Below are 18386 nucleotides of genomic sequence, written 5' to 3' on the forward strand. Positions count from 1 at the left end.
AAGCCAGAAAAAATACAATATACAATAGATTCTGCTTAATTGGGGCAATTATTTTTTTGGCAGATTTACTTACATTGCACCTTTCTCATACTTTCAGCAATAAATATTTATTATCACAAATGTTTTCAGCCTTTTTTAGGGGCCTGCTTCAGATTACAAGTGTTGCTTATTGAACATTGGTTGAGACTTTTTAATTTTGAAATGAAGTGATCATATTTGGGCAAAATGCAGAGAACAGAAACAAATCAATGTATTTAATGTAAATTTGCACCACTTATTTGACAGTGATGACAGTCATTGAATAGCAAACTGTAGACAATATACCTCTAATTTGTGTTAGTTATCACAGGTTACACTATATAGTAGGTTTGAAGTGAAAATATATATTCTACAGATATTCTTTTCAAATTTTCTAGGCCTAAAATAAATTAGATTGGAACAGAATGTGATTTTGGTATCTTTGATCTTGTTCATTTACTCAACACTGTTTGTACTCTACAGACAATTCTTTGAAGAAACTGTGGCAAGCAGTTAAGTAATGGCATAATCTTTTTCCTATGTAATGGTTTGTACCATTGGTTTGCTTAATTAGCAACTTTCCATTGAAAGACAATCAAGGTCACCAAGCTGGGCTATTGAAAAATTGAAAATGCTATATGCTAGTTACTATTTTTTGGGCTATATGAATCTGTATTTAGTGGTATATTGGGCTAATAAAATGTGTGTTTGTTTTTCATCATTTATTTAAAAATTTGAATATAACCATACTATGTCTTGTTATGGACAAGTGGCAGTTTATTTTATACATTATAATATCTGTTTTTTAGAGTACTACTGAAAAAGCTTATTGGGATAATGTTCACATAATTGGGCCAAATAATCCATTTTCCAATATGGCCTAATTAAGCAGAGTCTACTGTATAAAAAAATATATTAACTAGGTTATCATAAATACTTTCATATAAAATATAAAAAATAAGCACATGCAAAAATAGGCAACTATACAAAACAAAATCAGTGAAAAATTTGAAATATTCATTGGTATAATGATTTAAAATATTTTCTATCATGATACAGATACTGATTACACATTGATGGCTAAAATATGCTGGACATGTGTGAATACTTAAAGCAATTTTTTTCCATCACCAATACTGATGACAATTCATGGAACTGAGTGAACGTCTCACTGATGTATGTGAATAGATTTTAAACCTAATACTTAAATTTAGTGAACATTAATAATAATCTTTTTGTTTTTGGTTTTTATCTTATCAGAACTTCTTATATAATAATAATAATAATAATAAACTAGAAATTTTAACTATATTTAGAGATATAATTACTATTGACAAAGCTACTGGAAAAATTACTAAACTAGGGAGGTCTTTTACACGAGCTCGAGATTATGATGCCATGGGTCCTCAGACAAAATTTGTTCAGTGCCCAGAAGGTGAATTGCAGAAACGTAAAGAAGTAGTGCATACAGTGACATTACATGAAATTGATGTAATCAACAGTCGAACGCAAGGATTTTTAGCACTATTTTCAGGTAATGAAAGGTTTCTTATTTAGATTTAATTTATACATCTTTCTGTATCTGAAGATAAAGACAATGTAAGAATAAATCTGAAAATATTATATTGCTATTATTTGGTTCTTTTGAGTTTTTGATGTTTTTATGTTGGGGAGGTTTCTTTATAGTAGCTTGCTGCTTTATTTGTATTAATTATAAAATGAATAAAATAAAACAAACATAAATAATTGGCTAACCCAGTTGTTTTTCACTTATATCAAAAAATATATTTCCAGTAAATAATTGTGATAAAAAGTCACAACTTTATTGTTTTAGCTATGTAAAACAAGACCGAAATTTAGGGAAAGCTTTTTAGCAAATGTTATATTTAATTAATTTTTAGAATGTCTATAATATGAATAGAGTTTTTCACCAAGTTGTTATTCAGCTATAAATATGCTTTCAAATTTTATAAATATGTTTAATAAATCACATTTATGTTTAAAACTGTAATAGCTTCTTTTTTTCATTTTTTTTCTTTTTCCACAAAGAAGAAAGTTCTAATTTTCATTTAAAGTACTTGCAAATATAATATTTTTCCTTATAAATCTGTTTACACTAAACAAACAAAAATCATTATTTATAAAAATATAAACTTCATGCATCTCTGCTTGATGTTTTGCCTGTAGAATGCTTTTTTGTTTTTAATCCATTTGTACCCACCTGTTTACTGGGTCATGTTGAAAGTACCAAAGGTGAAACACCTAAGTTTACATGCTTAAAAAATTTTAGTCTGATTTTGAAAAAAGTTTATAAAAAAATAATAACTGAAAGAGGTAATTGTAATAAAAAGAAAATCTTTATATTTGATGCAAAAACTAATTGTTTTTAATGATATATTTATTTTTACTAAACTCATAAGATAAGGAATTTTGTTCTGTATATTTTGATATAAATATTATTGGCATAAGTCTTTATCTTTAGTGTGGGATGCACTTTAAGTTTCACTATAGAAAAATCTTTATTTTGCAATGTTAAGTGCTTTTTAAAGTGTACGAAACTTTTTCTATTTGGACTTGTTATATTCCAGTTGATGGCGACTTAAGTATGGTTTGGCTTATATATATATATATATATATATTTACAGATTTTATTTTAGCAAATAAGGGTTTTGTTACTTCTGTGTCCATAAATTTTGCTGCAAAACTCCTTTCCATTGTAAAATTATAGGAGAACTTGTAAATTATTGGTTGATAAACCTCTTGTATAAATGTCTTGTAAGCTTGGGTAGTAGTTCTTATGTTGATTGACTTTCCATACCTTTCTTTGCGGTTGTGCCATCAAGGTCATAATATAAAAATATGCTATAAAATCGTTATTTTCTTCATTTTTCATTACATATATATATATTTTTTTTAAGAAAATTAATTGGATGTTTAAAACAATTTTTTTTTTTTTGGTGTTTTCAAATCTAAAGTTTAATTATTTTTTAAAACTTTTATTATGTTTTTAAACTTAACAGTCATAAACTGTGATATGTTCTTGATTTAAAAAACAAAAAAACAGATCAAACCTAGCATGATTTTTAGCGTGATAGTCATTTATTTTTTTAGATTATGATAAGTAAAATAAATTACTAAACAACTACAAAAATAATATTACAAACTAAAAATAATATAAAATAGAATTTAAACTAACACTAAAGATAATATGACAGAAAAAAATGATATACTATATAAAATAAGCACAGTAAACGCAAACATATGATCTCAAAAAACAAGGAAAACACTGTGCAGGATGAGAAATACAAACAAAATGGTGATAATTTTCAAAAATTCTTTTGTCTAGAAAAATTCTTTGTCTTAAATGCAACAATGCCATCTAGTAGGAAATATATTAATTAGACCTTCTATAATTTTCCACCAGTCAACACATTCTTCTAAGTAATCCCACAAAAGAAAAATTCTGAGAATTTCCAGGAGCTGATCTATTGGCAGGTTGGGCATTTTAGCAGAAAATTGAAAAGCCAATATATCAGCTGATTGAGCAAATACCCAAACTTTGTAGAATGTATGTATCCCTCAATACATTTATCAGCTAATGTTTATATAGAAAAATTTATATTTGTCCAAAAAATTCAATGTGACAGTTTCAATGAAACTGTGTTTAAGTTTCAACATACGAGTAAAAAAATATATATATGTAATGAAAAATGAAGAAAATAACAATTTTATAGCATATTTTTATATTATGACCTTCAACATAATGTGGGAGGAGGAAGTCTCAAGTTACATTCCAAATGTAATTGATTGTCTGCACATGATTCTAATGTTGTAATTTAAAAAGTATCTCAAATGTGAAGAAATGTAAGATGCATCATATCATATATATATATAACATCTCCTGTAGCAGAAAATCTAAATATACTTTTGTGCCATCACTGACAGTAATGAATTAAATCTGAAATTTACATAATTTAAGAATACATTAAAATGAAAACCATATTAAGAGTTTGATTATTTTAGACTGCTGTTGTCATGTTTATTATGAAGTGTTAAATAAATTATAATAAGAAAAGAGAAAATGTGATAAAATCAAATAAAAACAAGAAAAATATACTTTGAATGAAAAAACTCATTTTATTTAAATTTATATAATAAAATAAAAAAATCAGCAGTTAGATTTTGAGACAAATGGACCAAAGATTTACTTCCAGCACTTGAAAAAATCTTGTGTACATATTTTGTGCTCACTAAGAATGCAATACTCAGATGGTGCAGAATGACACAATTTCATTTAATGGGATAGACAGGAATTGATATTTTTCAACAGTCATTGAATTCCACCTCAAGACATAAATTTTTGTAAACTAATATATCATTCACAGCCAAATATTAAATGGTAATTAGCCAGGTTTCGGAAAAAAAACGGATAAAACATCTGGAATTTTCAAAATAGCTGTTTTATGCAATTTTTTTTATTCATTTTACAGGGTCTGTTGATTCTTTGTTGTATGGGAGTTGGCATCATTGTCTTAATTACTTCACCAGTAATACTGTAAATAAATAAATAAACCAACCTCCTAAAACATATTTGGACTTAGCTGTTAGCATTGTATTAAGTAATTTTCCTATTTGAATGCCACTATCCCATTGATCAGATAGAAAGGGAGGCCAGCTGTGGATGAGGGTTGAGGTTAATTTGACCAAAAGTAGTCATTGACCATCTCCCAGATGAGCAAATGGTTCCTTAAAATGTTTAGAGAACAAACTAACAAAAATATTCACAATTCAGAAGAAACAATAAAATGTCTTCACATCTGGTCCTTTCTTCTCAGGAACAAAACAGTCAGTACGAGTTGAATCAACTTTTCATTTGAGGCTACTTGTCAGCTTTGTTATGTAAAAATGTTTTAAAAATTTTCCAGGTGGCAGCATAATCACAATAAAAATACTTTTTTAAAAACTAACAAATTTTCTTTGTATGTTAGATTTTTTTAAACAAATCTCTCTATTTCTGTGCATTAGTTGCCACATCTTATCATAAATATATTTGCAGTAAAGTATGCAAACTGTACTTGTTACTATATTCAAGTTAACTGTTTGATGATCAGAAAATGATATATTCGGATATAAAATGCTTAATATAATAGTTTGTAACTTACACATAGGTGGTGTATCATGTAGCTATGTTTTCAGAAATTAGTTGGTGACTTTGCATTCTTGTAATGCATTATAATTTTTCCATTTAAAATAATGGGAACTAGGTTTCTAGTGAAGGCTTTCCTGTATAACATACAGTTTTCAGGTATCAGTTACTGTCAAGTGGAGAGATCTTCATTTATATTCATTACGGAATGCTAAAAGTTAAAGATAAAATTAGAAAATAAATTATGAATAGATGTTATAAATTTTTATGATGTTTGAAGGGTAAATAATGTAAAATAAAATATGATAGAACTGTAATGAATAAGATTTCCTTATAGTTTAGAAACCGAATTTCTGAAAATATATAAGAATTAAAGAAACTCATCTGTCTTAATTCATTAAAGCCTCATGAATTAAAGCAAATAAGATGTTATATAGTCTCTTAAATGGTTTTTTTTTTTTTACAATTATTTGAAATTTACAAATTGGTATAACTTTTGCTAGCATTTATTAACTAATAAAATTTAAAAAAAGTTATAAAGAATTGTTGAGTTTTTAAATAGATTCTAAAATTAATATGATGATTCTCAAAATATCCCATAAAATTTCTTTTAACTGTTTAAAATAAATCACAAAAGATCTTTTTTAACTAACGGAAGTTGTGAAAACTAACTTTCAAAGTTTGGTTCTCATAAAAGACTACAATATCATTTTAATCCAGCATTAATTTATATCAGCCATTAGTGTTCTGTCACTATCAATTTCTAAATGATAAGAAAATGTTTGGAAAATGTTGATAATTTATGACACACACAGTCAACAACTATTTAAATATATTCAAATTTCTAATGTACAGCAGACCCTTCTATAACACAGTAGATAAGTTCCATTTATATGAATCTGTGTTGTACGAGTCACTTAAATACATGAGCCAACCACAGTCCAGCACACAGGCTGTGGTTGGCTCATGTATTTAAGTGACTTGTACAACACGAATTCATATAAATGGAACTTATCTACCGTGTTATAGGGGGGGTCTACTGTAAATGCATTAACTGTTGGCTTTATTTATATGGAAATCATTTATTACAATCTGATATGGAAATAACTCCAAAATAATGGTTAAATAGTCAAATTTTGTTGTAAATATTTGCATTTTTGATGATTTTCTTGTGGAACCATTAATATTTTACAAAAAGGTAAATATTAAAGAAATTTGATATTTAATTTAAAATGTTTGTGATCATTAACATTTCATTACAGGTGATACTGGTGAAATTAAAGGAGAAGTCAGAGAACAAATAAATGCTAAAGTAGCTGAATGGAGAGAAGAAGGAAAAGCAGAAATTGTTCCGGGTGTATTATTTATTGACGAAGTACACATGTTAGACATAGAATGTTTTTCTTTTTTAAATCGTGCCATGGAAAGTGACCTTGCTCCCGTTTTAATTATGGCAACTAATCGAGGCATAACTAGAATTCGTGGTACTAATTATCAGAGTGCTCACGGACTTCCCATTGATCTATTAGACCGACTTGTTATTATATCAACTTCACCATATGAAGAAAAGGAAATAAAACAAATTCTTAAAATAAGGTAATTTGTATTAACTAAATTAAATTAATGTTTTGTTTATTTTATATATTTTTTTTAATTTTAATTGATCTTAAGATGTGAAGAAGAAGATGTAGAAATGAGTGATGATGCTCTTACTGTTCTTACAAGAATTGGAATGGAAACATCTCTTCGCTATGCAATTCAGTTAATTACAACAGCTAATCTTGTTTGTCGTAAAAGAAAAGTAAGTAAAGTTTTATTTATTTGTAAAAGTTTTTATATTTATTTGAATATAATCTGATATCTCAAAGTTTTATCCTGATTTTAAGAAAAATAAAAAAATTATTTGACAAAATGAAAATAATTATAATTTATATTATTTACACAATATATTTTTCAAAGTGATAGTTATGTAATTAATTATGTACAGGTAACTCAGTATTTGTGCTTTTGCCTGTTTGTAATTGAAAAGTTGTGACCAACCATACAGGCCATTTGCAAAACATTTGCATATTTGCAACTTGCTTTTACAATACTTCCATTACAGTATATCACATGTACAAAATATACTTTGTCATTCCACTTTTTATTTGATGTAACCGAGCAAAGTATAGTAATTACTGTGCTACTGAACCAGTCACCACATTTTGGCAGAAGACATTGTTGCTGTATTGTACATGACAAAGTTCAAGTTATAATTATGTAAATAGAGTATACACTGTAAATAAATAGTTCCATGCAACAACAACAACAACGATTATGATAAATCTCCATTCCAAATACTCATAACATAAAAATGCTCACCCTGAAAACGTCAGCAAGTACTGTACATTCCACTCTCTCAAGAAATAAGACAGATATGGAGAATGGATAAGATATTTATTGTACTGTACCTGTTGTCCTCTCTTCTACTGGTGTTATACCACATATGCTACACAAAAGTCTAGAAACATTAAACCTTAATAAAAACATATACATGGCACTACATAAAGCTGCAATATTGAACATGTCACATTGTTAGGAAGTTTCTAGATGTTGACACACATATGAATAACACAGCTTAATGTTATGCTTGTTTGGGTAGTTATGCTTTGGCTTTAGTCCAGCATAGCACTTGGCACCAGTATCATTCAAGCATGACATTCACAACATAATCTATATATATAATCGAGATGAGATAATAATAATAATAATAATAATAATCATCAGTGCAGAGCCCAAATGGTAAGGGATTGAAAGTTGAAATTTGGTACACAGTTAGGGTATGTCACGAGAACGCACGCTAAAAGGGATTTTTCTAAATTCTTCCCCATGGGGGAGAGGAACAGGATTAAGTCTTAACACTTCCATCAACAATGGAAATGTTAAGTAACAATGTAAGTGTCAACAATGGAAGCTTTAAGAATGGAAGAGTCAACAATGGAAATGTTAAGAGCACAAACGGTTAGGAGGTGAAAGTTGAAATTTGGTACATAGTTAGGGTACATCACGAGAACGCACACTAAGAAGGGATTTTTTGAAATTCCTCCCCACAGGGGAGAGGGACAGGATTAAGTCTTAACACTTCAATCAATGATGGAAGTGTTATGTAACAATAGAAGTGTTAAGAGAAAGCGACGTGCAAGACGCAGATGCAGTATTTTTCATTTTTGTGGGAAATCGAACATATTTTTAGACCCATCTAAAAATTCTGTAATTAGCCTGGAAACAGGGAGGACCCAATTCTTGCATTCTGTGAAAACGGGTAAGGTTGACTATAACGTAATAATCTTAATATTCGCTAAAACGGTTAGAAGTTGAAAGTTAGGGTTCACAGTTAGTACCAGTACCAGATTTAAGTACCAAAGTGTTAAGTAACAATGGAGAACAAGAGAAAGCGACATGCAAGATTTATGGGCTCTGGAAAAAAAGAAAAAAGAGAGAGAGTAATATGTTAGAACACATTTGGTTTTCAAATTTAAACAGATTAGTTCGGTTTTTCTTTAGAACATTCAATGAAAATCGAACAATAAAATCAGAACACGTCGTTCAAATCGAACAATATCAGAACATTCGATTTTCAAATTTGACCTTTCTTTAGAAATACTTAGTTTGTTGATGAAATTACTTTTTTTCTTTTGTGACTATAACATAATAATCTCAATCTTCGCTATTGTTACTTTTGCCCGAGCAATGCCAGGCCTACCTACTAGTAATAATATAAAAGATGGCAAAGCAATCAGTGATGAGTTTCAGGAATGTAGACAGATGTTGAGAACATCTGTAACAGACAGCTCCATAACTGACAAATGAAGAATGGACATTATGATTATGGAAAATTTGCAAGATAGCAAAGAGGACGATGGTAAATGGGGAAAAACTAAAGCTGCCAATGACAGCTTACAAGCTTTCAAAAATATACAGCACTATTGGTAACTTGTGCAAGGAGTTTCAAGAATCAGACCTTATTCCTGAGCACAATCTCAGTTTTAATTAATTAGATTTTGAGGCAGCCCGACTCCCATATGCTAAAGTCTTGAGGAACATGAATAAAAAAGTCCATAAAGCAATATTAACTCAGTTTTTCGAAACTATTTTAAGTCTTCCACAACAGTTTAAAATGTGAGACTAATCCTGTTAATATGATTAAACTTGTGAATGAAATAAACATTACTTGTTATTATTTGCTTATTGAATCATCCACAAAATTTAAATATTACTACTAGAGCAACTTGCTTTAGCTCAGCCACATTGGCCCCATCCACAGGAATTTAACTCAATTTTCTCATAATTTTCTATTTGATATTTGCAAATTTGGTATTCACAAGATTTCCAAAGAACCTAACTTGCAAATACTAAGAGTTCCTGTATTTTTTATCATAAAAAAAATTTTGTTAAGCAAATTTGTTTTTGTTTAAATTACTACAATATACTTAGCTTCCAAAAATACATTTTACATTAAATATTGATTATTTTAATATTCAGTACCATTACAGAAATATATAAGTTTTTCCAAAAATCAAAAGCAAAAAATAATTTTATACTTAAAATTTATTTGGATAAAAAGTTAAAAACATTAAAAATTGATTATTTTTCAGTCATATTTATCAGATTTATTTGCCTCCCCAATTATTAAATTTATAAAACATATTTTTGTTATAAATAAATAAGGATAATTTTGAACTATATAAATAGTTCAAAATTATCCTTAATTATTTATTTATATCCTTATTCTCTGTGTATAAATAGTCAACTTAACAAGATCAAGATAATCAAAATTTTAATTGAATACTAAAGCATTCTATCAGAAAACTGCTAAAATTTGTATTTTTAGTAAAAAATAAAACAAAATTACTTTTAATTTTACACTGTTCTCACTTTTCTTAATCCTAGCAATGCAAAGTGTGATTTAGAACAATTCTGTCCAACAACCTAACTTAACAGTTTACAATAGTTTTGAAGCCACAAACTTAATAGTAATTGCTTTTACATTCAGAATTCACACAACACAAAAAAAATAAATATGTTTATTGCAATTATATTTTGCTATAAAATAATAATAAACCATTAAATAACTTTGAAACTTTCATTTTGTAGGCAACAGAAGTAGCCATATCAGACGTTAAGAGAGTCTATTCCTTATTTTTGGACGAATCTCGCTCCACACAATTTCTTAAAGAATATCAACAAGAATTTATGTTCAACGAAATGGGTAATTATTTTTTAAAGTATAATGCAAATTAACTGCAAAAGAATATTTTAATATATTCGTGTATTTTTTTCTTCTATTCAGGTATAGATACAGAAGGAGAAACAATGGAAATATCGTGATGTTTTACAGTAAATATAGTAATGCCATGGGACAATAAAAAGTTATATTTTCATTGTATATTTCATTAATACAATACAATGAAATTCACAAAAGTCATTACTACAATTTATATTATTATATACATATAGCTTTAAGTTTTTTAAATTTTGTTTTAATTGTTTGTAAGAATAAATGTTAATTTTGTTTATTCTTTCCGAATTATGTGTGAAGTCTGTTACGATAAAATCTTATACATGTAGGTATTTCACATCGGACGATCACATTTGTATCCAAAAGATTCTTTGCATTGGTAAATTTTAACGAAACATGAGGACAAAAGTAATTAATACTTGTTAACATAAAATTACTTTAGTTACCTAACTGAAGTCGGGAAATATGCATTATTGTATTATACATTAGACTAACAACTGATTGTATTAAGGAGATGCTACAGTGCCTAAGCACCCCAGGCTATTTTTCCAAAATGCAATTGATTAGTAATGTATTCAAAAACTTTCAAAGAAAAAAGAAAGTACGCAAGAAAACGGTTAGCAAAATTTGCAATTTTCTATTAGTAACAAGAATTTTAATACAATAACAAATACAGTACATACCTGTATTTGGTATAAATAAAACATTTTTGACATACCATAATAGAAATAGTTTGTAATGCTTGACTTTCTTTGGCCAATAAGACAAGCCAAAGCGTAGTCAATCAGATAAAAGCAGCGTTAATTGCAACTACAGGTAACCCCCATATAACATGGGAGTTATGTTCCAAAAAATTGCCATGTTATACAAAACAAAGAACTAGTACAAAAAGGGGGGGTTAGGTTCCAAAAATTAAAAATTATGCTATATTTTCATAAATAAGATAAATATCTTTATTAAAATTTTCTTAAGTGATACATATTAATATAAATTAAACTGTTTTCTTCGTCATCACTAAGCACTATTAACCGACGGCGTTTTCTTTTTGGCAAGTTATCCTTATCCTCTGAGCATTTTTCTGCTTTATCTTCAGATCCATGCTTTACCTTTTGCAAAAAGTATGTAATTTTAGATTGCTTGCTTTTAGTTAAAAGATCTTTATAAATTTCCTTATATGGTGCTAAGCACTTATGAAGAATAAAGCAAATATGGAATAAGGGGAAAACATCTGGCAACACTAAAAGCAGAAGCATCGAGATCAGGCAACACTAAAACAAGTTTCAAGAAGGACCACGTGTATCGACAGAAGGCAGGAAAAGAAATTTACATACTGTACTTAAGTACTAATAGTTCACGAAAATTATGCATGAAAATCTGATAGTACGTACGCGCTCGAATGAAAAATGTCAAATGAGGTATCTTTCGCACTTAAAAGCTTTATCACATTTATTGAACTGTTGTACAGAGATTTCCCTATTTTCAAATTAGATAAAGTTCGCTTTTAATAGTTTTTATTACATTTCATGTTGTACCAGGGTTTTACCAAATTCTCGAACCGTGTTAGAGTGAATCCGTGCTATAGAAGTGCCATGTTATACGGGAGTTACCTGTATATGTTACAGGCCAAACAGGTTTATCCTAAGCGTGTCAGAATATACTAGTTTGACCTAGGTGGAACTGATTTAGAATTATTATTCAAGTATATTAATTAATGGTTAAAATAAAATTAAAAGGCAATCAATTAGATGAACAATATTTATTCAAACATAGTCTACTTAATTATAAAAAACGGTATTGATTAGAAGTGACACACCACTTGTACAAAACTATAAAATGAAAATAAGCTAATCAGTATTTATCAGTTTGTACTTTGTTTATTAAGCCATGCACTTTTAAAGGTAATTAACTTTCGAAAATATTTTCAAAAATTCAAACGAAATAATAAAAATAACAGAGTCAAACTAAAATTAAAAACGAACTTATTTGTGCTTCTTAGTGTAACATATAAAAATATTTAATCTTATTTGTTTACAGGGTATACTGTGATGGCATTTCGAATTACACAAAATCATTTTTTTTACACTGGCACCTACAGTTTTCGGTACAGGTGCACGTCACAAAACCTTGTTCTGTTGGGTAGCTGGTTGGTGTTTGAATGTTTGGTAGCTGCAGTTCTTAGTGAGATTCGAACATCTTCATCAACATCATTTTCTTGTAGAAATTTTTGAGTACAAAGGTCGAATTCAGTTATGTAATAAACAAATATTTTATTTTGACCAAATTACATAACATACTTATGCTTTTTAGACCAAACAAAACAGCGTTTAACATTGCGCTTTTTTCCTTCGAAGATATTTATCAGGCTTTCATTATATTATAAAAAAACCCTATCTGAAAAAATTCATAAAACTTGAAAACATCTTCCAAATATAAACACAATAATCATCGAAATCAGTTCAGATTTGACAGTGAAATAGAGTAACATAGTCATTAAAAAATAATTTCTTTTTTTGAAGTAATTTGAAAAAAATAAACAATAAAATGCGTAACTAATCTACAATAGAGTGTTTGCAATATTCCATGCTTGGTTTCAATTTTAAATAGGAATAAATCAGTTCCACCTAGATCAAACTAGTTAAGCCTAAAGTATTTAGGCCAAACTAGATTGTCCTGGGCTAAACTAGTATATCCTGACACGCGTAGGGTAAACCCGTTTGGCCTAGGACAAACTAGTCTGGCCTGAAATCGGGTTTGGCCGGTAACATATATATAGGCAGCCCTCTACTTACGAACATTCGACTTACGAACTTTCGAAGTTACGAACAAAGCTGACAGATGGCGGGTTAAAGTGCAGTTGGTTACTTTTTATGTATAGTCAAGTTTATTTTTGAAGTTTTACGTTAAAACATTTACAGTACATACATATGTACTGTACATTTGTAGTTGTTTTAAATGAGTAATTTTAATAGATAATGTATTGTACATGTGATTGATTTGAATTTATACTTCCCTTTAACAAACTTAATTCAACATTATTCAAGTAGCCTAAACATTACATAATTGTAAAAACAACGTTGTATTTGAGTTTTTGCGCCAAACAGCGTCTTTTCCAGTTACGAACTTTTCGACTTGCGAACGACCGCTACGAACGGATTAAGTTCATGAGTAGAGGACTTACTGTACTGTATTTCCAGAGATGTTTCTCGACAACAATTTATTCTATTGAAATGTAGTGGCAGAACTTTTAATTTATCATCGATACTTCAGTCATAATTTTCCGTTGAAAATATATTGAATTTAGGCTGAAAATGCAGGGGAGAAAATTTCCAGATAAACATATTTGAGATAGAAAGGTTCAACTGTATAATAAAATTACATCGTAACTATTATGTACTCGAATTCTCTTAGGAAGAGCCCTAATCACCAATTTCAGGTTGGCTGGTAATTACATTTAATAAAAGATAAAAATTCAGCAGAAGATACAAAAAGTCTTCAGTAATCACAATATTAAAATCATATACAGATGACTTTTATGGACGCCATTCCTCCACAATAATACAAATTGGTTAGAACGTCCTCTGGTGACATTGCCGTTGCTAAAAAAAATAATTCTGTTTAAGTTTTGAGCTGCAATTTGAAAAAATTGTACACCTATAAATTTTCACTGTCGTCCGTCCGCCGTCTGGCTTTCCTTAATCTCGAGAACGGGGTTAGATACATGAAATTCAAGACCAAATATGGAAAGCTTAGGGGCAGAAGGCCTCGATTAACTATATACGAAGTTCTGATGCAAACCGTGTTATTTCAATTTAAAAATTCTCTTCCGAAAGGAGTTATTGATAGATTGATGATCGGCACGACTATTGTTAAAGCAAAAGTATGATGTACCGTACAAGGTCAAGTCACTTCTGATCTGAAGTGGAGAGCATATGTTTAAAATTAAATAAATAAATAATATGATTAAAAATTGCAACCCGCATTGTGATCACGTCAAATAAATAATTGCTCGTTTCATTTGTTTTTAGTAATGGCAATGTCACCAAAGACGTTTTAAACTATTTGCATTATTGCGTTTAAGCGTGGCCTTCATAAAAATGTCGTCTCTGTAGAAGATTGTGTGTCGCTAGTGATTGTGAAGACGGATGTTGGAAGACTATTTTTATACTTTATTAAAGCCCTAATCGCGTTTGTTCGCACGATCAACACATTAACATTCACAACAACGTGGCCTACACACCATATTTAGGGCCGTCCAGAAGAGGAAGTGGGATTTTTCGCGGCCCGTAGTGGTATCTACCCTTACAAGTTAATGTTATTTTTATTAAAAATTGAAATTTTTGAGACTACTTTTTGTCAATAAAGAAACATTCTACGTATTTAATTTGAACAAATAGCATTGCTAAAGTGCAAAAAAATGCTCCCCGCGCCGGGAATCGAACCCGGGCCTCCTGGGTGAGAGCCAGGTATCCTAACCACTAGACCACACGGGAACTGCATTATGCATCTCACTTAAACGTTTATGTAGTCGATATTAAGCTCCCTTTTATGAATACAGGTACTGTTTATAACAACGTTATTGCACCTTTTCTTCTAGGTCTTTACAAATAACTAAAACGACATTCGAAAATAATCATAAATCGTAATTGATAATCGTAGCCGTAAACACTATAAACGCTAACTCTCCCGATTCTCTGCTCTACCTTAAAAACGCCGAAAATTGCATTATTGGTTAATTACGGAAAAACCGAAAAATATACCAAAACATATTTTATAAAAGTCGTAGGCGTGAAAGTGTTCGGACTCGATTTTCTTCCGTATTTTCTAATAAATTTCTGGGCTAGGGAGAATTAGAGCCCGAAAGGCAGCGACACCGGAGGTAGAAGAGTCGGTGGTAGAACGAGGAGAAGGTCGCGAGAGATTTTAGTCAAGATCATACTTCAAGGGATCATTTCTGAAGTAGACTTGACGGATTCGCGACCGAATCTGTAAGCAACACCGACCACGATGACGAGGTGTGGAGTTTCCTTCTGAGCGCGAAGCGGGTCGGCTGACTGCCTGTTGTGGCAGATGGCCGGCCATTGATGACCGTTCCCGCTTTCTTTTAGGAAGTCGGGAGGGAGGAAACTCGTTCTGAGTGGTTCCCTTTTTTGACCAATAAAAATTAGTTTAATGGTTTTAGGTTTGCTTGTATGTGAGTCAGCTTATAGCGAATAAGATTGGATGACGTGTAAATAATGCTACCCGGAAGGCAGGAATGGTGAGGTGATTTCTAATGTTTCTTAAATGTGATCCATTCTACTTAATTAAATACGTCAGCTTTTACTAATGTTCTAACGAGATCCTTTTAGTAAGACCGGGGTGATGAGGGGAGCCGACGTATTCGGACGGACCACTCCCGAAAATTCATTGGACTTTTAAAAACTTTACTTTATACTTCTATATACTTATCTGTAATAATTAAATAAATACACTGTATATATCGGTTTATCTAATTCTTAATAAAATTATCGTCAACCAAAAATAATTGAAAATGTCTGCATTTATAACCGAAAGACCTTGCGAATGTATAATAAAGCGAATGGAATTTGAGAATTTTTATATTCTCACATTATATTTAAAGCGTGTCAACGCGTCTGTCTACAAAAATATACTGTTTGGTTTATTATCGTAATGTGTACGGAAGCGAAAGAAAAGAGTTTGGCAATTGTATTAAGATTTTAAAACTAAATAATGTAATCTGTAAATACAGTTCTTTGTATGTTTTTCCTTTTTCCATCTACTCTATACAATATTAGGAGTTTTATATATTAATATAATATTTTTAAATTATGAACATTTCTATAAAAAAGTTATGAGTAATGAAAAAAATTAAAATTGTACCAATAATACTGATATTCTGGGGTATTTTTCGATAAAATTCCGGTATTTCGGAAAATTTTGCGGATGCTTTCGTATAATCGATTTTATCTATCCGCAGTGCCGTAAGTAGGCAGGGGCAATAGGTGTACCCGCACAGGGCCCAAAATGCATGTATTTGTTTTATTCTTTCCCCAAACCTAATTACATGATTAAGGGGCGTAAATGCAAATTCTTGCACAGGGCACAGGAATGGCTAGTTACGGCACTGTCTATCCGATAACCCTGGCTGAAGGGGTGCCGTCTATACCTACGGCGCAATATTAGAGATATTCGAGTATTCGCGGATGTTCCGAATACTCGCCTATCTAAATTATATGCATTTATAATCACTTTGCATCACGAGAAGATAGGTTAAATTACTATATTAACTGCAATTATAATAATTATTAAAATCATTAATAAAACAATATTTTTACTATCAACTTATATGTATATGAAAAGTGTATGCACTTTATGTTTACATATAATAAAGATAACCGATCCGTGCAGACCTTATGTTTTTTATATTTCTCGTATTCTAAAAATTGTATTTAAGCTCTGCGTTAGGCGCAAATTTCTGTTCCTTTCCATGTTTTAAAACATTTAATTAAAAAGCACTATTACAGAAAAGTAGAAAATGAAGAATCATTAGATAAATCTACAGGCATCATCTTACATCATCCTAATACTGTATATTAAACATAACCACGCACGATTTCAGAAAGCACTATAAATTATTGATCAAGTTTAATTTAAATATTAGAGTATAGAGTGAAAATATTAGGATAAAATGTTTTATTACAAAAATAAGACTATTTTAGTGATTCTATCAGTAAAACAGCCTTGTTTTAACACCAGTGATCTTGGCATGTGAGATAACTCAGACCTGCATTTTTAATCAAAATCTAAGATGTAGTGGTTTAATTTTTTCTAAAAAACTGTACTTAAAAAAATTGTAAATAAAAATTTAAATTCGATTGAAGAAGATAACAGCAGTTACCCAGACCTCGTTACTGGATAGAAATTGGTAAAGCCCATTTTCAAAGACTCCTCTCTACCATTCCGTTTTTCGCCATTTGGGTCTCGATTTCCTTACAAAAGCACTTTTGGACCTTGTTAGATGTTGCCCTATATACACGTAATTATATTACTGTCTGCAGGTGTGATCATTTGACCATATAGTGACACCTGCAGGCACTCTGCACGAAGTGTTGTATCTACTAAAAGGATCACTCGGTTTATAAATAAATAAATATACTTATATCAATTTGTGAATGTTATTAATAAAGCAAGAATAAATAATAAGACTTATACATTGAATTAAAATTAAACAATTTATAAGCCGATAAATTACGATTAACGATAACAAAATATTTTCGTATTTATTAGTTTATTTCGTTTTGCATATTTTACACGGTCTATTAATCATAATAATTGATTCATTACAAAAAAAAGTTTTTCATTTAAATGAAATTAAAACATAGCCTATACAGTCTATGATAAAGTTTTAAATTATTATATAACATTAAATTTCTTCCAAGATTAATCAGAAATAATTATTTTTTCGTATAAAAATAAGAATAAATCCTCTTTTATTAACGAAGAAGAACGATAGTGTAATTGCGATATGCCAATGCATGTCAGCATTTCTAAAACTGGGATTCAAGCCCCTGGAGACAGAAGGTTCGCAAAGCATTTAGAAAATATCTAGTAATATTTCATTTATTTTCTTAAATCACAACAAATTTTCTTTTAGAACAATACATATTATCAATGTAATTAGTATATATACAAGTAGCTCTTCTGACAGAACCAGTTCAAGAAACAAACATATGAATTATACACAGTACATACATAGGCCTATTTCATACAGCGTTTCTCTATATATCTATATATATAAAAACGAATGTATGTCTGTCTGTGTGTCTGTCCTTCATGCATTACCACACTATTTATCCGATTGCCATGAAACTTTGGGAAGTTGTTTAATACACTTCCGCGAAGGTTTGTGGCATATGTGAAGACCACTATTTCCCCCCTTTCAAA

At 29.8% G+C, this 18386-nt stretch overlaps 1 protein-coding gene and 2 non-coding genes across 3 annotated transcripts in view; 2 read left to right on the forward strand and 1 right to left on the reverse strand.

Moving 5' to 3' along the window:
- Positions 1-10721, forward strand: part of rept (RuvB-like helicase 2 rept) — a 28479-nt gene extending 17758 nt beyond the window's left edge. The window contains exons 7-11 of the mRNA XM_067265071.1: positions 1335-1552; positions 6427-6760; positions 6836-6965; positions 10298-10412; positions 10494-10721. Of these exons, the coding sequence (XP_067121172.1) occupies positions 1335-1552; positions 6427-6760; positions 6836-6965; positions 10298-10412; positions 10494-10531 (835 nt within the window). The 3' untranslated portion in view covers positions 10532-10721. The remainder of the gene's footprint in view (positions 1-1334; positions 1553-6426; positions 6761-6835; positions 6966-10297; positions 10413-10493) is intronic.
- A 4139-nt stretch (positions 10722-14860) lies between these two features.
- TRNAE-CUC (transfer RNA glutamic acid (anticodon CUC)) lies at positions 14861-14932 on the reverse strand. Its single transcript has one exon. It is a non-coding gene; the product is annotated as a tRNA-Glu (tRNA).
- A 436-nt stretch (positions 14933-15368) lies between these two features.
- LOC136981978 (small nucleolar RNA U3) lies at positions 15369-15581 on the forward strand. The gene has a single exon (XR_010881819.1). It is a non-coding gene; the product is annotated as a small nucleolar RNA U3 (small nucleolar RNA).
- Positions 15582-18386: the final 2805 nt, after the last annotated feature.

The sequence above is a fragment of the Centruroides vittatus genome, unplaced genomic scaffold, assembly GCF_030686945.1.
Source record: "Centruroides vittatus isolate TY-2023 unplaced genomic scaffold, ASM3068694v2 contig_10, whole genome shotgun sequence".
Lineage (NCBI taxonomy): Eukaryota > Metazoa > Arthropoda > Arachnida > Scorpiones > Buthidae > Centruroides > Centruroides vittatus.